Below are 22775 nucleotides of genomic sequence, written 5' to 3' on the forward strand. Positions count from 1 at the left end.
AATTCCGCGAACACGCGGAATTGCTTGTTCGCGATACTTTTTTCCTGTTCGCGATCGCTGTTTGCGTGCTCGGGGTGAAATATCTCGCGAACACGCATATTGAGAACGCGAACAAGCAAAAAATTTCGCGAAGTCGCGGAACGCAGATTTTTGGGCAATTTCGCGTTCTCCGCGGAACGCGAAATTACCCAAATTCCGCAAATTCCGCGAACGGAACGGAATTTACCGCCCAGGCCTACTCACCTCCCTTTATCATCCACGTAGTAACGGGTTAGTTGAGCGTTTTAATCGTGTTATCAAGGAACAGTTACAGTTGGCCTCCATAAATGGTCTTGATTGGAAGGTAGTGATTTCGGACATGCTGTGGGCAATGAGAACTACTCCACACTGTAGTACTGGAATGTCTCCATTTTCCTTGTTAAGGGGGAGAGTTGGGGGTTCCAAACTCAACAAAGATTGGATGCTAAGGAAGGTGGTAGATCCACAAAGATTGGAGATGGTGGCGGATGTTAGAGCTGCTACTCAAGCCAAGTATGGATCTAATTGTTCCAAGCAGTCTTCTGTGTGTCAAGGAGACTGGGTAAGGATCAAGAAACCAGTGCTTGTTCGTAAAGGTTTTTCCCGGTTTTCTGCTCCTGTTAAGGTCAGTAAAGTGAGAGATCATGTGGTTGTTCTGGAAAATGGTAAGGTCTGGAATAAGTCTGCTGTTTCAGTTGTTCCTAAGCCCAAAGTGGAGTTTGTGAAAAATAAATTTGGTGTCAACACTTATGGTACAATTCTAGCTCCCAGCATTGATACTTCTAGGGATCGTGCATCGGGAAGCAACCATGCTCCTCAACAGGGTCCCTTGAAGACTAAATTTCTCCCTGCCAGAGCTAGGGCATCTCCCGTCAAATTACAGGACTATGTCAGATTTTGATTTCCTGTATTCTGTGATTAATGCAGTCTCATGTGGGTTGCAATTGTTTTCATGTTTTAAGGGGTGGGTGTTTTTTTTGTTGTGAAGGGAGGGGGGTGTGTTAGGTGTTCTAGCCGAGTGTTCTAGTCGGGTACTCTGCACGGAACCTGGGATGTAGGTTCCGTGCAGGGAATGTGGAACAGACTGGGATGGCAGTTGCTGCCGGGCGATCTGTACTGCTGGACTGTATTAAAGAAGTTCTGCAACATCTACCTTGCCGTCTTCCTTTCAGTGCACATAACCTGGATCTGGACTTTCTAACGGAGACCTGGGTGGAGGCTTCGTCCGCTCCTGATTGGAACGTTGCGCTGCCCCCAGGTTATGCTATCATGTCTCAGGATCGCTTGGGCAGCAGAGGTGGGGGTATTGCCATTGTCTATAAGCAAATGTTTACCGTCCACATCATGGAGGTCACTGAGCTTTATGCTGAAGCCCTTCATTTTATTATTAAGTGGAAGGAGTCCACGATATTTCAGGGCCTGCTGATCTATCGTCCTCCCGGCCCAAGGTCTCCTTTTACTACAGCTCTTATGACATACATGGAATCCTGTACAGATTCAGACGCATTTTCCATTTTAGGTGATTTTAATTTTCATCTGGAATCGGTTAATTGTTCTGATGCAAACAGACTTTGTGATGTGCTGACAGCCTTTGGTTTTCAACAGTTGGTGACTGCTTCAACACACATAGGGGGCCACACTCTTGATGGTTTGTTCTCAAACGACCCAGACTTTGAGTATGTGAGGGCTGAGTCGCTACCTTGGACGGACCATAAAGCTGTCTTCTTTGAGGTCAAGGCCAGGCATGCCGGTATGAGTGCCCCTCATAAACCAGTCAAGGTGGCTTTCCGGCGGTGGTCCAAAATTAGTTATACTGACTTAGGGGCCGCTCTGGATCTTTCCCCCCCATTTTAGACGTAGATAATGAGGTGGCTGTAGGACAGTTTAACGACTGGCGTCCAGCGGGGGCACCCTGGTATAGCCCTGATCTCAAGCTCTTAAAAGTTCACTGCAGACGGTTTGAGCGCCGGTGGAGACAGGATTATTCCAGGGCCAGTAAAGATCTTTATAATATTGCCCCTTACAAATATAAAGAGGTCATTAAGGCAGCTAAGACCTCTTACTTTACTAGGAAAATTCTGGCCACTGGCAACTCTTCAAAAGAGCTATTTAAATCGGTTTCCTATCTGGCCAAATCTCAGCAGGGTGCTGTTTTTAGCCCCGACCAGGGTTTTTGTGATCGGCTGGCTTCCTTTTTCTATGTCAAAGTCCAAACGATTTACGATGATTTGTCTAATTCTGCAACGTCTGCTCTCGGGCAAGATATTTCTCACCACTCCTGCTCATCCCCGGCGATTAGGCACGGGGGGTTTTCTAGTTTTGTCTCCTTGACGGTTGAGGCGATGACAGATCTGTTAAGGTCCACCAAATCAGGCTCTGTCTCCGACCCCTGTCCGCCGTCCGTCTTGCATCCAGTGGTAGATAAGATCAGCTCTATCCTTACGCCTTTGATCAATCAAGTATTGATGTCCGGGAATTATCCCACTGCATGGAAGATGGCCAGTGTTAGACTAATTCTGAAGAAGGCCTCGCTTGATCCTGCTGAGCTCAAAAGCTATCACCCAATTTCTGGCCTGCCTTTTGCTGCCAAGATTGTAGAATTATGCATATGAACACTTTGCTTGCTGGTTTTTTAGACAAAAAATGGTCTACTTGACCCAGCTCAGCATGGCTTTAGTCACAATCATTCCACGGAATCTGCTCTTATTGCGGCTGCAGAGGGAATCTGTATGGCGGTCGACGGAGGTGGGAGAGCTATTTTAGTTCTCCTTGATCTGTCGGCTGCCTTTGATACGGTTAACCATACGGTTTTAGTGCAGCGACTAAAGGAGGCAGGCATCAGCAACCGAGCTTTAGCTCTTCTCTCCTCCTTTCTGCAGGACAGACAGCAATCCCTCAGTTGGGAGGGCTTGAAATCGGATAACTTCAAGCTGACCTGTGGTGTTCCGCAGGGTTCGGCTCTATCCCCTACCCTGTTTAATCTCTATATGAGATCCTTGGCGGATGTGGTAAGGAAGCATGGTTTTTCTTTTGTTTCATATGCGGATGACTCGCAATTGGTCATCTCGCTGGTAGACTCCCTGGAGCTCACCGCTCTGCGGGTTCATTTGTGTCTTAAAGACATTATGGCCTGGATGTCAGCGAGTTTTTGGAAAATCAACACGGAGAAAAATGAAGTCATGTAATTTGGGGCTCGGCCTCTGATCTGGAACAACTCTTGGTGGCCTGCGGAGGCAGGACTCTGTCCTCTTCCTGTGCCAAAGGTGAGAAATCTTGGTGTCATATTTGACACCAAGATGAACATGTCTGCACAGGTTAATAGCTTAACTTCAGCGTGTTTTCTCCTGCTCAAGTCTCTCCGCAAGATTTTTCCTTTCATTCCGCCAGTTCTTCAGAAGACGGTCATGGCCGCTCTTTTTATGTCAAGACTGGACTACTGTAATGCTATATTTCTGGGCATGGACAAGTTTCAGCTTAGTAAACTCCAATCTCTGCAGAACGCTGCGGTCCGTGTATTGTTGCAAATTCCAAGGGGCCACTCCATTTCCTCTGCTAGGCGTTCACTGCACTGGCTCCCGATACAACAAAGAGTTGAGTTTAAGGCACTCTGTCTGGTCCACAAGGCATTTTATGGGGGTGGCTCCATTTTCTGCCACAATCTGTTTAAGCCCTATGTCCCCCGTCGTGAGCTGCGTTCGGCCAATCTTGGCCTTATGTGTATTACCAGATTTAGGCGTTCCAGATGGGGTGGTCAGGCTTTTTCTATCTGTGCCGCACAATTATGGAACCGGCTTCCTGTTTCTCTTCGCCTGGAGCCGGACCTTCTTTCCTTTAGGAAGGCATTGAAGTCCATGCTGTTCTAATGCTCCCTAGGTTCCCTGTTGCCTGCTTGCTTTTCTCCTTATCACACTTCAGCGCCAAGACGCCGTTGGCATTAGAGCGCTATATAAGCCTTTTTATACTTTTTTTTTTATACTATGGAAGGGTTAACCTTGTTAAAATGTGTGTACTCCCAAAATATACGTATCTGTTTAACAATATCCCTCTAGAGTTTGCAAAAGCAGATTTGCTCTAAATTCAGGGCAAGATCTCCTCCTTTATATGGGCAGGTAAAGGGATCCACTTGTCCTGGGAAAAATTAAGGAGTAAACTGCAGTATGGGGGTATGGGTTTACCTGACCTACAGTTATATTGTTGGGCATACCAATTGAAAAATTGTAGGATGTTATTGCTTACTCCAGACAACTCGTTAACTGGGAGCATGTTCAAAGCCATGTTAGTCGGCACATAGGAATCAGGATTTATGTACAAATTTGGCTCTAAATTTTTCAAAAAAGTGCGTCTGAAGACCCTACGTATGGCGGCCAAATTATGGTCGGGTTGTCGAGACTGCTTGGGACTTTCATGTTATAGTGATTGACCGCCTGTGTGGGATTCCCCCGGAACTCCAGAGTTTCTTTTGGACATTTTAGCTCATCCATTAATAGAGGCTGGAGTTACGTACTGGAAGGACATTGTAGCGGGTAATGAATGTCATTCCTGGGATTTTTGGAACAACACCACCAGAGGTACCCTCTTGAGGTTTAAATTTTACCAGATCGCTTCTTAGTGTAAGGGCCAATGCTGGTCTTTATCGGATAAAATCCCAAAGGAAAAGTGATTTACAAGATGTGGCCCGAGGAAAAAAGAAGTGGCCCTCTGGTATATTCATCTTCTAGTTGCAGCAGATAGAAAGATGGATAAGCTCAACTTTGGGAAAACTACTTGCCGAGCAAGGAGCCAGATGACATATGGCAAGTATCTATAGATACACTTTACTCGTTAATTAAATCTGCTGCACTCAGGAAGAACCACTTTTTCACAATCCACAGGTTATATTGGTCCCCTCTCAAAATCTCAAGAATAAGGGGTGGTGGAGAAGCAAGATGTCTCAGATGTGGCTCCTTGAATGCAGATGACATCCACATATTTTCCTCCTGTTCCAAGTTACAAGAATTTTGGAAAAATGTGGGTAAGACCATTTCGAGGGTGCTAGGTTCCGCTTCTCTTATTCTTTTTGGCATCATTTCTTATTCTGGGGGGGTGTATGTCCTGAATCGGTTGCAATATAAGTTGGTGTTTTACTTGATCCTCCTGGCTAGGAGAGAGATATGTAAATTGTGGCATCAGGTGGCACCACCTTCCTGGAATGCCTGGTGGAATTCTGTCACATACTTTAGAGCTTTAGATCAAAGGGTAAATGCTTATAGAGAGAGGCCTGGCACTGGGTTATTCTGGAACTTGTTGGACGAGACATCCATTGACTAGATTAGATTAGAAACAAAAGTCCGATTGGCCGCACTCTGCTCGTCCTTCATATTTAACTTGCAACTGGGAGGCTCAGATGTAACTGCTGCAGAAAATGTGGGAGTGAACCCCACATAGAACTATCTCTATCTATAGTTTACCCATGTGGACATTTCCTAAACTTAATCTGTTATATTTTGCTTTTTTGCAACACACACAAACCTAGGGCTTTGAAAACAGTCATTGTTGTTTTTTTTGGTTATTTCACACTTGAACGTTACCACCTGCACGAAAGGAATGTTAGTAAATTCCCCACATATGTGTATTTTAAGAACAGATATAAATGTGACCTACGAGAATTTTGTTTGTGAGAATGGTACCATGTGTTTCCATTTGAGAGAAATATGTTTGTCTCACCAGCAAGGTTTCACCTTTAGACATAGTCACTTTTGGAAGTCAAAATCACACATGTGGCAAGGCTAGAGGCCAAAACTGGTCCCACTAGCGAGGTCCTGCTACAGCACTTTTTAGTTTAACAAAAAACACAGAATGCGGAGAATCCGGTTATCTTGGGCAAGCCTCAGTGTGTAGTCCCAGTCCTACAAAGGTGTAATCAGTCCCACATTTCTACAAGTGCTGGAATGTTTTTCCTAGTCAGTCCAGCAGGCTCTATCTCCTTAGGAAAGGCCTATCTCTTGAAGTATCCAGTCCTTTGTCGTCAGCTTGGCCTTCTTGAAGGCAGGCAAATAGCAGACCAACCACTTAACCTTCGAAGAACAGTTTCAGTTGCTGGATTCAGGAGTACTTGAGTCTGTGAGTGAGTCATCAGTTTTTCAGCAGAAGTCATATTCCAACAGGTCCTTCTTCAGTGCCATAAGTCTTGAAGTACAGTTTAATAGACCAATTGGACAAAACCAACTGTAAAAATAAAATAAAAAACAGCAGAAATAAGGGCCAGGAAATCTGAACATTTAGGGTTGACCATGTACAAAAGATGCATTTGCTACACCAGGGCAAAATAATGGACATAGATGTAAATATTAATATCAGAAATGACATGGTTTGTCCAAAAACAAAATACAATTAGTGCCACCACCTTGGACCACAGTCTAGGTAAATAAACATACAACATCCATTTTCTAGCTATGTAAGCTAATCATATTCAAGGATTTATGTGCATCAAAAAAGAGAAATCATGCATAAACTTCTGGCCCAAAACATATGCAAGATTTGATTGCCGTCATAGAAGGAATTGCACAGAACCTCAGTTTCACTGTTTACCCAGTTCGCGCTCGCTTGCTATTCCGCGCCTCTCTTGCGGCCCCTCTTCGGTGCATGTACTATAAATCGGATTGCTTTGAAAAGACTGTGAAAGACTGTGAAGGGGCAGAGCTGACTCTCCCTCCTCATATCCCATGACCCCACGATTCCTTGATCTCGCTCCGCGCTCAGTAGCGACCTGAAAAGTGAAAACTCTTTAGAGAATACTCAGGCCATTTAAAAGCGTGGTTAAAAGATACATTCCAGATGGCGACAAGAGTGAGGGGTAAACAGCTCAAGTCAGAGCTGGGAAAGGAGGTTAAGCTCTCGACCCCGATCAGATCTCCATCAACAACAAAGGGAGAGAAAAAAAATAAAAGGAAAAATCATCAAAAAGAAGTCCCAAAACAGAAGACGCTGGAGTCCACTGACTTATATAGAACAAATAAGTATAGAGTGCTAAGGAAACAGGCTGAGAATGATGATAATGAGGAAAATGATCAAGAGGAGGGCGGTGAAGACGAAGAGGTAGAGGTAGAGACCTTGACTCTATCTGAGCTATCTGCAGAACTGAGCTTGCTTGCTGTTGGCGACAAAGAAGAGGATGAAGAGGATGATGTGAAAGACAAGGGGTCAAGAATGATCAAGAGGGGTAAAAATATGGAAAAAAACGATAAAATGGACATGGCAGCTAGTACGTCCTATACTGCTAGCCACGAGAGTTGCTCTACCCCGAAACAATACCCTCTCTTTTCAAAACCCCTTCTTCAGCAGGGACAGTCTTTAAGTACTCCTACGTACGGAGGGTTAAAGCAGGGGAGTGCAGGTGTCACCTTAGAGCATGAAGCCTTTAACACTTAAGGTCAAGTAAGCAGCCCCACAATCCAGAAGACACCGACTGGGCTAGAAGATGTTGCATTACCCTCACTAACGGTTCCAACTGTCTCATCTGTGATCTCCTCCAACACTTCCCTTTCCCTCCATCCTCTACTGCCACCAGCTATAAGCCCTAGCCCAAACTCAGGCCTAAGCAGCAAGCAAACCACGATAGCTCCAAGTCAAGCCCTAAGCCTAGAAGCCCCCCGTTATTCCAAGATGACGGCTTGCTTCCCCTCCCGAGTGCCGCAAAAGCAAGCACGATGGAAGATATCCTAGTTACTATCCTCCAGGAACTAAGAGACTTTAAATCCTCTCAGGCTCAGGAAATTTCACTCTTACATAGCAGGCTTACGAAGATGGAGGAGTGCCTTGGCAACATTCCTTTGAGGGTCTCTGAAGCTGAAGTTCGGATATCTTCACTAGAGGACTCTTTAACTACAATTCAGAAAAATCTTGCGGAGGCCAATAGAGAGAAATCCCACTTAGAGGAAAAACTCCAGGATCTGGAGAATTTCAAAAGGAGATCTAATCTACGACTCGTAGGCATACCAGAGGGCCTTGAAGATAAGGACGTAGTCAGGTGGTCAGACTCTCTTCTGAAAAAAGCTATCCCTGAGCTGCAAGGTGACTTGACTATCACAAGGGCGCACAGAGTCCCGGCTCATAAACCTAATAACTTGAAATACCCCCGTACAATTCTGCTTAATTTTTCAGACTTTAGGATAAAAGAAAAAATTTTAAATACCGCATTTGCTAAAAGAATTGTTAAAGTAGAGGGGGTGAACAATTTTCGAATTTTTGGTGATATGTCGGCAGCATCTGCCCACAGACGCAGGGACTTTGTGAAGCTAATCGACTCCTTTAAGAGCAAGGGAGCCCAAGCCATGATAGTGCAGCAATCGAAACTTAAAGTCTTGGCTAAAGGAAAATTCTTTATATTCTCGGTCCTACACGAAGCCCAAACATTTCTCGACGGCCTCGGGGGGTAATTAAATCAGTTGCTGATTTTCGCTGAAGTTAATATTACCTTGGGCGGTCATTTGATGGAAACAGGAAGCACACAAGGATGCAATGAGATGGCATCCAAAAAGAAGATACAACAGAGAAGGACGGAAGTGGGACACTGGGGTTTCCGTCCACTCAAGGGGGGAGGGAGGGGGGTGGATGGGGGGTGAAGGGGGGTGTCGCAAGGGGGGAAAAAAGAGAGTTCAAAGGCAATATGTTTCTTCACATTTTAATGATTTTTTTTTCTGCACAAATAATATTTTGCACTCGTCAATTCTGTCCATATGGGTCGTGTTAAGATGACAAGACCCTACAAGTATATCTGCCTATTTTGCACTAGGGGGGGCTTAAAACCTCCCAGCCCGCGCTGCTTTTTGCACTATTTTGCTGCTCATCTGCTATGTTGCACTAGGGGGGGCTTGAATTCTTCAAGCCCGTGCTGCTATTTCGATTATTTGGACTATTTTTCTGCTCACATGCATATTTGCACAGACAAAGGTACCCTTTTTTTTCTATGATATTATATACCTATACGGTCTATTTTCTAGACTAGATAAGATTTTATAATGTCTTGTATAATGAATGGTATGTTTCTTCAAATAACATCACCTTACACTCTTGCTGCTTATTTGCATATTTGCACATTGAAACTTAGATTCTGCATGTATTGTTTTTTACTGTTATATACATATATTATCTATTAGTTTTATATGTTGCTGCTGTTGTATGTCCATTTGCACATTTGCCCATTTGCACGCTTGCACTTTAGACGAGGGTTACGTCCTATATTTTGAACAACAAATAACATGGTGAAATGTATCTCTTTATATGTTAATGTCCTAAATAACGTTCGTAAAAGGAACGCTATAGAGTGCTGGTTGAAAAACCTTATACCAGACGTTATCTACTTCCAAGAAACCCATCATAAAGATCAGGCAGAGTCAGCTAAACTTTTCAAAAGCTGGGCAGGCTATAATATATCTGCTCCCGCCGGGATGGCTCAGAGAGGAGTTTCCATATTAATAGGGAGACATGTAGGTTTTAATCTCGAAGGGACATGCATAGACCCCAGAGGTAGATGGGCAGTTGCATACGGTAAATTAAACAATGTTAATGTTATCCTTGCCACAATCTATGCACCAATTTTGGACGACCCTCAAGCTATTCTACAGGTTAAGCAGGCATTAACCGGTCTTTCTGGGCCAATAATTTGGGGGGGGCGATTTTAATCTATTACAAAACCCCCGACTGGATTCTTCCAAGAAAGACCGTCGTCAGAATAAACCCCAAATTGCCTTAGCTGTCCAAAGTTGTAAAATCGACCTTGATGTTATTGATCATTGGCGTAACTTAAATCCCACCAAGCGTGAGTATACATGTCACTCAGCAAAATATAATTCTGCATCAAGCCTAGATTTTTTTTTATCATCTCACGATCTAGAATTATACAACTACGCCTTTTTACGTAACGCTTTTTCAGACCATGCAGGCCTTTGCATGGAGGTTAATTTGGGGAATTATGAAGCAAGACCCACAAGTAGATGGTTTTTTAATAAACTTAACCTTCTCGACCAACAATGGTGCACGGATATTAGTGAAAAGATAGAGCAATTTTTCTTACAGAATAGAGGTAAAGCCCCATTAAATATAATCTGGGATGCATTTAAAGCCACTCTACGTGGAATAATTACTTCCAAAGAAATTCCCAAGCTCAAGGCAAGAAGGGAAGAGAAAACCAAACTCCAAACTGAACTCTCTCAGGCAACCCAAGAGCATTTAAGGGCTAGATCTAGTATCTCTGGACAAAAACTCCACGAGGCGAAGTGCAAGATGAAGGATTTTTATTATGATTTAGGTCAGATAAATAGTAATTCACAAGCACAAAAGATCTATGAGGAGAGTGAATATACAGGAAAGCTGCTGGCCTGGCAATCCAAAGAAAAGCGGGTGCGAAATAGAATAGATCGGCTAATTGATCCTATCACTAAAATACAAGTTAAGACCACCATTTCTATCAGTGAGTTGTTTTTAAAACACTATGAGGGGATATATCAAGCGACCGAGGGGGCTACATCTGACTCAATCACGGAATTTCTACAGTCACTTGAAATACCTAAAATAGATGTTGAGGGCAGGAATTACCTTACACAGGATTTTACACTATTTGAATTAGACGAAGTGATAGAGTCCTTCCCCAATGGCAAGGCCAATGGCGAGGATGGCCTTCCTATTGAATTTTTAAAAAAATATTCGGGGAACATTACGTAAGAAACTTTTGAAATTAATTAATAACTTACTCCAAGGAAGCCCCCCACCGGACTCCTTTCATACAGCGGTGGTGGTCAGTATTTTAAAAAAAGGAAAAGACAAGGAAAATATAAATTCATACAGACCGATTAGCCTCTTGAACACCGATTACAAAATTTTTACAAAACTTTTAGCAAATCGATTCAATAAAATAGTAGGATCTCTGGTAGCATATCATCAGTGTGGCTTTATTGCAGGCAGGCATCTCCATTCCAATACTACATTTTTATTGGAGGCACTAGATTATTTTAAAACTAATAAGGTGAAGGCCCAAATTTGGTTTTTAGATGCGGAGAAAGCCTTCGATCTAGTGTCTTGGGATTGCCTGTTTGCAATTTTACGTAGTTTTAATTTCCCGATTGTTTTTATTTCTCTTCTACGACAATTGTATATGAATTCTAGGGCACGAATTATCGTCAATAATACTAATATTGGGTCCTGTGAGGTTACTAGAGGCACGCGACAAGGATGCCCCTTGTCGCCAATTTTATTTGCATTATTTATTGAACCTCTAGCGATCGCTATCAGGAACATCAAAGCTGACACTGCCCCAATATTAGGAATGACAAACATAAAATTATATGCGGACGATATTGCCCTTTTCATAGACTCTAAACTCTCAAGTCAACTGAAGATTTTAAAAATCTTCTCTGACTTTCAAAAGCTTGGGGGATATAAAATTAATGCAAGCAAAACGGAAATTATTGTTCTGAACTGCACTACAGACACTTTAGCTCCAGAATTTAGGCGGATATACAATACGGATCCAAAGAGATATCTTGGAGTACTTTTTTTGGATAGCCCAGATGATCTCTTTTCACTTAATTTTTTACCTCTATTAAAAAAGGTGAGCTCACTCTTAGATCGTTGGAATCTACTACCCTTGTCTCTTATGGGGCGTGCATCGCTAATTCGAATGTCGGTGCTACCCCTTTTTAATTTCCTTTTTAGCGCAATTCCCTGCGCAATCCAGGCCTCTTACTTTAAAAAAATAGAAGCTTTGATCTCCTCTTTCCTATGGGCAAAAAAATCTCCCAGATTAGCACTGTGCACTTTATATTTATCATCCACACAAGGAGGGCTGTCCCTCCCAAATATTAAGGAATATTATTTTGCGTCGTTTGCACATTATAGCCACAGGTTTTTTTCAGATTTGTATGAGACAGATAATTTCTTTATGAAAAGGATGCTGTTAGAATTGAAAATCCATGACCTGGTCAGAATTACGAAAGATCCAAAAAAAGTACGATATAAATCCCTTCAGTGGATTTTCAAGGTGAAAACTCAGTTTTTTAAAATCTATGACTTACCTATTTTAAGTAATAAGACGAATTTAATAAATTTTAGCTTGGGAGATGCTTGCTGTATGGACAAAAAAATAACAACACTTTGGAAGCAGAATGGTTTTGAGAAAATTGAAGACTTCATGCTGGGAAATAGGTGGAAATCCTGGGATGAAATTTATAGCCAGTTAATCCACTCGCACTCAACGCTGAACTGGTCCTTTCTTAGGATAAATCCAAAACTCACAGAACTTGATATTGAAAATGTATCCAATAAAGAAAATATTTCCACTATCCTTAATAATAATATACAAAAGAAAATGTGTTTTTGGATTAAAATATTAAAAGAAAGTAAGGACCAGGACTTCTACAGCAAGATTACTGAAAGATGGAAAAAGAGGGAAGACATCACAATTAATCAACAGGTATGGGACAAAATAAATAAATTTAATAAAATCATCTTTCGAGGAGCACATTTTAAACGTATGCAATTTTATAACAAATGGTTAATATATAGAACCCCATCCTTTTTACATAATATCTTCCCTCAAGTAGCCGACAAATGTTTTCGTTGCGATGAAAAAGGCACTTGGAAACACATTGTCTGGGAGTGTCCAAAAATCCAGGTTTTATGGAAGGAAATAGAAAAATATCTTTCAATCGTTCTCAAAACTAATATTGTATTTGATGATCTAATTCCCCTCCTAGGCTGTTCTTATATCCATACCCAACATGATGAGTCCCTTTTTATAGCTTCTCTAATAGCTAAATCCCTTATATTACAGTCCTGGAAAACAGATCTTGTTCCATCCTTCCAGGCATAGAAGACAAAACTACTCCGAATCCAGGATAGGGAAAGAAAATATGCTCTTAGATCAGGGGCCCTTAAAAAATATGATAAATATTGGAGGCTGTTTGATCTTTAAATTTGCCCTGATTTTACTTAACTAGACTTATACTTCTTCGAGAACATCTATTTGTTTACTAGTTTATAACGATTGTCTAGATTTCGCACATTGCACTTTATAACTTAGCTCTGGATTATTAACTGAGAAGACGCTCATTGTATTCAAATATTGCGTACTGTTTCTATTCTAACAAAATCTTTTTTTTTTTTTTTTAATGACAGTTGACTGTTCGTTTGCTTCTATACAACCCTGCACTTTATAATTCAAATGTGATAATGATAATCTGTATGAATTTTATTGGTACTGTCTTTTTCGCTTTGTATTAATCGGATTCGACTGTATCCTTTTTCCTATATTGTATTGTTATACTTGAAATCTCAATTAAAAAAAAAAAAAAAATGGTTAGTAGAGGAAGAAAAGTTTTTTGAAGAAATATTTTTGGTGTGGGAAAATGGGCAATTATTTTTATCATTTCCAATTCCATGATTGATATTTGAGCCACTGACGTAATTGCACTAGCAGTAAAACATGCCACTGTCATTGACCTAGTATTTGTATTTTAGTGATTATCATCTACCCATATTCAATATGTAGACATTCTGAAGTTACATCTGTTTGCGGTAGTTGGTTTATAACATTTTAGGGTGAGGCTCTACTTAAAATGTATGATAATCAGACGTTATCTGTGTTTGTAAATCTTTCCTACAAATTTTAGAAACTGTGAACAAGATTTACGATAACTGGTTGAATTTTGCACCAGTAAAGAACCTTACAATTCAACCTCTTTTCTAATGGGTCGACTTGTAAAACTCCAGTTTGGAGTGAGTGGTAATCTGACCTACCTCCTGGATATAAATGAGGTTGGTCACAAATTAGGACTCACTCAGAATCAAGGTCTTACAGGGATGGTGGCCTGCTAAGGTCAGAAGACCACTACATCTGTGATTGCTGTTCCGTAAAGGAAATGGAGGTGAATTTTGTTTTCACTCAAAGTTTTTTCTTGTTGGCAGTGGTCCCTTGGAACTGAGGTAAAAGTGGGCAGACACCTATGATTGAATTTGTACATTTGAAAATGCATATTTGTGGTCACAAATGCTGAATAGGAGCTTTTGCAATCGTAAACTTGCTTCCCACATCTGACCCTGTTATCTGTTTTCTGTTAGTTTGTGCTTGGGCATTTGTCACACAACCCAGATGAGAGGACCCATCTTTTAGGCAATGCTTAAAAGTAAAAGACAAATATCACTTTGAGTACAGAAGATTCAAGGACAGAAAGCCTTATATTTCAGAAATTGCAAAATGAGAATTTAATTACAAACAAATGCTTTTCCTTGATGTATGAAGGACTCTTTTGATGGTCCAAGACTGCAAGGAATATCAATTCAACATTTGATGTGAAAGCTACTGATGTAGGGCCTGATCTAGAGTTAATCTGACCTGTTACTGCATGAAAAACATGACGGCTGCCCCATCCACCATATTACAAGTGCAATGTATCCAATGGCACTTATACAATAGACGAGATATCAGTCATGCTTGTGACAAAGTAACCTACAGAACGAAAGCTAAAACAGGCCCTTAATGTTAATTTGGTCACTGTCAGCAGAGTAGATATAAACAAGGAAAGGAGTGAAGAGGTTCAATAGGTGGTGGACTTCCCCTCCTCTGTAAATTATGAAAAATCAAACAAAGTCTAACTTTTAGGCTTTTAGGTATTTTGTAATCCCACCATATCCACTCAGACCCTACCACTCTCATCACACATAGCATCAATTTACTAACAAGTGCTCCCTTGTCGTCATCTGTAGTAGGATGCCCCATCCCGCAGTGGGGAGGGAAGGACCCGACGATAAAGCATGCCACCAAGGGACCTTTTGGTGGTGGGTTATTTTAACAAAACAGTGTATTTTTCCTATACAAACTTAGGAAAACTGACCAGCTTTCTCTAATACTGAAGAGAGAAGGATAGTAACATTTTTGTAGCTAAAGGTTGGATTTGGTTTTTCATTGTTGGTAGAATCCCAAATAATACATAGGTACGTTTTACAAGAGCATTATAATAAGCCTAAAAGTAAAAAGTATTTATATGAAAGCTCACAATGTTTCCTTTAGTAGATTTTATATTTTTGGAAATGTCACACAAAACTCACATTCCCATACTTATCCCTCTGATCCTTTTGCCAATAATTAAATTCATATGAATTTTGTATTTATTTACAGGGTGTCTTCAGATACAAGCCTTGTTGCATTGCTAGATAAATGAATGAATCAAATATGAGTACAACTGCAGGGTTCTTAATTGTCGGATTTTCAGATTTTCCACAGTTGAAAATTCCACTCTTTTTTGCCCTTTTATTGATTTACTTCATAACTCTAATGGGAAACTTTTTGATCTTGACAATAATTCACTCAAACTCAAATTTGCATACAGCTATGTATTTCTTCCTTACACAGTTGTCATTTGTCGACATCATTTTCACGTCAGTCATTTTTCCACAACTGCTTGTCCACTTCTTTGCAAAGGACATGGAGGTTTCTCTCACTGAATGCCTCCTGCAGCTGTATTTTTTCATTTCCCTGATAAGTGCAGAGCTCCTTCTCTTGACAGTCATGGCTTATGATCGGTATGTGGCCATCTGTGTTCCCCTTCGCTACACGACCATCATGAATAAATCGATGTGCATGCGGTTGGCTGCTGGAAGCTGGACAGTGGGACTTCTACTTGGAGTACCACATCCTGTACTAATGTCAAGGTTCTCCTTCTGTGAGTCCCACATCATTAACCACATTTTCTGTGATGTGACAGCACTGTTGAAGATTTCTTGCAGCAGTACTAGCACCATTGAGACTCTTAACTATGTTGATGGTTCATTAGTGACAATGACATCATTTATTATTATCATTATGTCTTATTGCAAAATCACTTCTTCCATCCTGAAAATCAAGTCCAAGACTGGGAAGGAAAAAGCTTTCTCCACGTGTGCCTCACACATCACTGTGGTTGTTTTATTTTATATGTCTATCTTGTCTACATACGTGCGACCAATATCAACATATTCAATGAAAGAAAATAAGATAATGTCTTTGTCATATGTTGCTGTTACTCCCCTATGTAACCCCATTATATACAGTCTGAAAAATACAGAGATTAAAAAAGCTTTGAAGAAGGCAAAGAGCATAGCATAATTCATTAGCCGAGAGAAAAATGCATTATTTCAGTGACTGAAAAGCAAATTTAAAAGACCAAGCATTTTAATTAGTTATAGTACAGTTTTATATGTTGTTTGAAATATTTAGTTTATTACACACTGTGGAAAGTGTCTTTTTTAGCATTACAATGCTGTTATGAAGAACCACTTGTTTACAGAAATAAGTTGTGAATGTGTATACCCAGGCCAGTGATTTGATAGATTTGATTTTTCCAAGAATTTACGTTGTTGAACAAATGACAATGTACACCATTAATAAATTATCAAATTAACGTATTGATACAAACAATTTGAATCAAAAAATGGGAATTATTTCAGCACTCTACATGTGTGTTTTTGCAGGTGTTAAATTATGTACGGGCATGTTTGTGATGAGATCATTTTTTTTGGGTGTGAAATGAAAATATGTTCAATGTTATTTTATTTTTTCCTAATTTCCTAATTCTGTGGTGACAAACCTTCTTGGGCCTGATCATATAAAATGAGGTTGGAAAAGGTAAGTTTGAACATAATTTAGATTGGCTGAAGTAATTTGAAACTGAAGTCAAGTGGCAGTCACCTTTTACCATCTTTTTCAGCAGAAATTGATACTTATTCACTGAGATTTGACAGAAATTAATCACTTTCAACAACAGCACACTAGCAACATTTGTTACATTCTGTAAAGGAACTTCAAACAAAAGAGAAAACAATAATAAAACAAAAACAAAATGACAAGGCACAATACAAGAAAAGAAACAAATGAAAATGCAGAACTACCATAACACCACAATGGCAATACATTACCAAGAGTAGAGCTAGCCATATCAATAACATGAACCTGTGACTGAATGCAAAAAACAACTAACCATAATGTAAGCCAGCACAACACACCACCAATGCAATTCAATACAATTCTGTACCTTTCCAAATCTAAAACTCAGTCCAAAATATTCAGCTACAAGAGCTTAGGGCGTAAGTAGGCCTTACTGCTTGTAAACCGGGGTGCTTGGTATTTAAAGGTGCAACATGTAATAATGAATATGTCCTTAAAATGAAAAGGCCATTAAAGCTGTTTTCACTGAAGCAGAGTTTGCGTCTCCATAGGAAAGCACTTTGGATAGAATATTACATGTAATTTTGTTATCTCCAGTGAGAAAGCAACTGCAAATTTCATATTTGGATTTATCATAAATATTTTGGAAAAGGTACTTTTAGAAAGTTAACTTTCCCCTTCCTAAATCCTACAGAAGCCCATTTATATGGGCTCTTACTCTCACCAAGAGTTGACTAGACCTCTTTGGTGTGGGGAGCTGTCCTGTAAGTAACAACTGGTCATGCTGCCTCCTTTGTTCCTCTAGTCAGGTAGGCACAAGAAACCATTTTTGACTGACCACAGAGGAGAAGTTACTCATTTCCTTGGACACACCGAAAGGAGGAGCACTGCCCAGGTAAGAACGGCCCTGCCATCTTGGTTTTACATAGAGAATAGTGCTTCAAAATAGTTTTCAGTAGAGCAAAGAAGGAAAAAAGTACAGGGTCACCCGTAGGAACTTGTCCCCCAATGGTTAGGGAGTGGCTAGATATTTCCCCCACCTACAGGCTGGTGCCCAGTATTAATGTGACACCCACGGAACCCTCCTCCTATTATATTATGTATCTCTGGAAGAACATAAGAGGGCTGAGTCTGCGGTCTGTGTACCCCGAAGCTTGAACTTGCTCTTCATCTTGTACCCAAGTACTGGAAAAATAAGTGGACTCCAGTGGTCATAATGTGAACTGTTCAAGCTACAGGGACACAACAAGCTACAAGAGGTTTTTTTCTCCAACTGACCAGCTGACCGGTTCCAACTGGACTTTCCCTTACTCTTGCTGCTAGCCTCTGCTATAGAGATCGCTGGCCCACAAGCAATGTTCCCAAGATCCTAGGCCCTTGGCTGGCTCTCCACACAATGATGAATGCCAATCTTTCTCTTACTTCACTTTCGGGACGATTAATACAAAATAGAGCATTGGTGCTGCCTACAGTTGATAGGCCCACCCCCTACTTTTTCTTCACACTCTGCTGTGGTGTAAATAATTCAAGGGAAAGCGGTATGCCAAAGTGTATCTAAGGAGAAAAGCAGTGTTCCATCCTGATTGTCTGAACATTTAATGTCTCACATAATACCTTGGGTACCACTGTACTCATTAGCAATTTTAACTATATTGTATTTAAGTCTAACGAGTGACATCATCAAAAATGTAATTTATCATGTCATGAGCAATGTAATATATGAGGTCATAAGCAGTGCATTATAGGAGTGTGAGTTATAATTAATTGATTAAAATGGCGCACTTCCGCATTTTTTCTTAACATTACCTCCTGTCTCATTTCAACAACCCACTATAAACTCGCTTTAACCATTGCTTTTGTTTCAGTAAATTTATGTGGATGTTCAATCATATTCCAAATCGGCCCAGCTCCGAAACCATTTGTGAGTGCACAAGCCCTATTATGTAGAACTTGGACCGTATGCAGCAGGGGTCAGCCTGTCCTCAACACTTTGCTGTTACCCAACATGTGCTGCACACATCCACATCCTTTGGCAGCTGTGCTCAGCCAACACTTGCTGAGCCCAGTCTCTGGCCATGTGGAGTGCGTTTGGCTACTGGGTCTTTGCCGAATTCTCTGTGGATTCCTTCTGTGGGGCCCCAGTCATAATTGTGCATGGTTTGCCAACCGAAATTATTCCTATTTTAAAATTATGTAACGGTTAAGTTACTGAAAATATTGTCTGAGTGAGTAAACAGATGTGGAAAGGTATGCTGCAGTTATGCAAACATCTCTCTCTTTATCACTATTTTTAGCCCATATAAAATATTTTGTGCCTCAAGTTACAAGAAAATCCTACACATCTTCTTACAGATTTCAGATTATCAGATTTATTTATTTAAGTGATCTGTCTTTTAAAAACAAAAACCATTACACCAATGACATTTTTAAACATCTTCTCACAGTTGTAACCTGTTGGTTTCATACCTGCATGAGCATCTTGTAAGAAAGGAGATTGTTAATTGCAAAGCATGTGAGTCCTTCACAAGTAATAAAAGAAGCAATATTTAGTTTACTGGGAACCAAGTTCCTGATTTTTTACTTTACCTTCTCAGGTGGCAAAGCAGGGCAGTCTAGGACTATCTCAAAGGAGGTGGTGTGGGCTAGTTCCTCAGATCACTGTTATGCAACGAAACAACCTTAAATAAATCATTGCCCAGTTAGTGTTTTTCTTATAAAAAGGAAAATATATGTATTATACATACTACTAGTACTACACATCAACTTACACACATCTACAAATAGGCAGAAGAAAATATCTATTGTGACACTCCAGGAACACGTTACACCTCTAGCAAAACCTGAACCCTATAATAACCACAATCCCCACACACTAGACACAATCTAAGAGGGTGTTGTGCTCAAAAGCTAAGGCTAGTGGATTTGCATGGGTAGCACCACATTATTATAAACAGAATAATTGTCATAATATTCCAATTCAACACAGTTGAAATCAATAAGGATGTTCCTACAAGACATTCATTATGGCATGTCAGTGATAACCTTGAGGTTGTCAAAAAGCATTTCAAAATGTGTCAATGACCATCATCGAAATTAATGATTGACTATGTTCTTTCAACACAACCTTTTTAATGACCTTGATGAAACATTGTCACTGTTAACAAAGCATTGTCAAATCAATTCGTTTGTGCATAACTCTTTATTCTACATTAACATCATGCCACTAAACTTTAGTACCAACTAACATGCATTCCAGCGCTAATGTGTAACAGCAAAAGCTCCAGGAGTGTTTGAAATTCTGAGGAACTTCTCTCAACGTCACACATATAACACCCTGGGTGAACTAGGGAGTTATCGGTAATTTGGTAGCAGGGCTGATGCACACCTGGAAGCCAGCAGGGCTGGTGCATACCAGGAAGCCTGTACAGTATTCCATTAAAGAGTTGGTGGTAACCCTGCACTTTCCGAGGCACCACCAAAACCATAAATGCATCTTTTGAGTGCCACCGAGTATTCTGGTAGTTTCCTTTTTCCTAGAGGCATGTATATATTCTAAACTTGCTTCCCCATTTGATTACCATATAGCCTTGCATTGCACTGTTGGAAATTGGTTTAATATTAGTGCTAAGCAGTGACTTTCCACTTGTCAGAAGGCCACCAACACAATAAAAGGTTCAGTTATGGTCTCAATGTATTAATCCCTTGCCCCATCCTTGGTAGCTCGCTATGAGCAGGCAGGCTTAACTTAGGATACAGGTATGTAAAGCATTTAAAACCATCAATACATTAAATAAAACACAACACATAATAAAAATCCAAAACCAATTTATAAAAATGGTAATATTTTTATTTTTAAATAACACTAAAACAACAAAAAGTCTAATGCAGGGAACCAGAGATAATATATTTTTTTTAAATAGTAAACACTTTCTAGTGCTTAAAAATCAAAAGCACCAACTTGGGACATATGGTTGTGCTTGACTGCAACAAAGTTAAAGTGTCAGGCTGACCGCAATGGAGCCCTGGTCAGATACACTAAGTGGGAGGACTCGGTCAATATTTTACCTTCACACTTAGAAACATTTTTTAGAAGATTTTCTCTTGATGTCAAATGATGCTCCTCTATAGGCCGGATTCACATCAATGTCTCTGGCTTGATCCAGTTCTAACCCTCGGCCAACTCCTGGAAGTCTTTATCTCAGGAGCTTACAGTGGAACAAAACTGAAATCCAGGCCGGGTCACTGTTCGAGGTCGTCCGCTTGACTCAAGACGTTGAGTCGGTTAACTCATTGATTTTTTTTCCAAAAGTTGCTTCGAACTTTTGGAACTTCTTTCTGAAGTTCCTCTTGTGAGTTCAATGTGTCCACAACAACAATCCAAGGGTCTAGAAGCTCTGAGATGATCCTTGCGATGTTCATACTACAATTCCCATAATGCATCTGCCAAATCCTTAAACGTCCACTGGACACACACCAGGATTGGGACTTCTTTGTGGAGATGATGCAGATGGGCTATGTTAACCTGTAGCTTGCAGGGAGTCCACTTCTTAATCTTTGTAAAGTCAGGCAAAGTCATTAGAGCTGTAGTACCAGATTGTGAAGCAGATAGAGTCCTTCATAGTGCAGTTATTTGGGTGCAGATCAGGGTTCCAGCAGGGCAGTCCTTTTTCTCCTTGTTGTTTCAGGCAGCTTCCATATTTATTCAGTGTTCCTTGGTGTCAAAGAGGGGGGACATCCTTGTTCAATGGGATGCACAATGCCACCCAGGTGTATGCCCACTTCCTCCAAAGTGTGACATGTTCTTGTACCAGAAAGCACTTTTCTTCCAAAATCCAAAATGGAGAAACTTTCTCCTGAAGGTTTATATCTGACTAAGCCAAACCACTAGCGTGATTAGTATTCCCTAACCCTCCCCTTCCAGCCCTTTCATTTGCCTAAATGCAGGGACTCCTGTGTGCCATGGGGTGGCAGAATGTGAGCGTAAGCCTGTGCTGCACCAAAGTGTAATTCTCACTTTGAAGACCAGTTTGGCTACTTCAGCCCCATTCTGCCTGTTGTTTCTGCAGCTGAAGTTGTCCCCACACAGCAAATCCTTTGAGTCTCTAACAGGCCTCTTCACACCTCATTAACACAGCCTGGCTCAGCCTGGAAGAAGCTGTCCAACAAGATAGGGCAGCTGGAAATCTGGATTTTGGGTTAAAGAAAAGAGTGTTCTCTAACAGTTATAGAAAATCTTACAGTGTAAAGTTGTTGGATGTATCATAACTATTCTTTTAAGTCCTTGAATTATATTTTTAGCTCGCTCCTATCAATAGTTACATGCTATTAAGGTATCCCTGTGTTATGGAACCATTTGCTATAATGGAAAAAAAAGAAACTGGCAGTTTAGGGGTGACCTATATGTAAAAATATGGTAGCCTAAGACTTTGGAAGTCCATTTAACTCCAAAGTTGAATTTGCTTATAATTTAATGTAAAGGCATCCTGAAAAGGGAGGGCAGCCTTTACAATGACAGCAGGCAACACAGTAGTGCACACTTAAGTGCATTAGGTCTACTGGGCCTCTAAAGCTACATGCCCTTTTTATACTAGGGACTTACAACTAGGCTGCCAGTATTTTTTGTAACTACACTTGATTACGACATACTTTTAATTAGAGCATAGGCCCTGGGTCTGGTTAGCAAAGCCCAGGTCTCAGACAGAGTCAGAAAAGCAACATCTAGTAGTCACATTGGGAACAAAAAATAGGGGGACACTGTAAACATGTCTTGATTTCTCACACACCCATTGATCTTTAGGGGACTTGTGGCTCTTGCCTCTAATTGGGGCATCTGACATGTGAAGGTGAAAGGCAGCAGGTGAAGCCCACTCCAGTGCTACTCAGCTGTCTTTCCACCAGGCCAACACTGTTCTTGTGTTGGCACAGGAGTTAGAAATTGTTTTCTACTGCCCATGTACTCATGGGCTTGCAGTGAAATGGTGTATGGCTTCCACTGCCCAGACACACCCCAGTGGGAGAGTACTCATCTGGTTTTGCCTCTGTTCAATTTAGATGGGGACCCTGGGACAGTTTTCCATGTATCAGA

General features: G+C 40.7%; 1 protein-coding gene across 1 annotated transcript; it reads left to right on the forward strand.

Annotated features, from left to right (window-relative positions):
• Positions 1 to 15205: 15205 nt before the first annotated feature.
• Positions 15206 to 16132, forward strand: LOC146813141 (olfactory receptor 5V1-like). The gene has a single exon (XM_085614713.1). The coding sequence runs from the start codon at positions 15206 to 15208 to the stop codon at positions 16130 to 16132; it is 927 nt and encodes a 308-aa protein (XP_085470839.1).
• The last annotated feature ends 6643 nt before the right edge of the window (positions 16133 to 22775 follow it).

The sequence above is a fragment of the Triturus cristatus genome, chromosome 7 (genome assembly GCF_964204655.1).
Source record: "Triturus cristatus chromosome 7, aTriCri1.1, whole genome shotgun sequence".
NCBI lineage: Eukaryota > Metazoa > Chordata > Amphibia > Caudata > Salamandridae > Triturus > Triturus cristatus.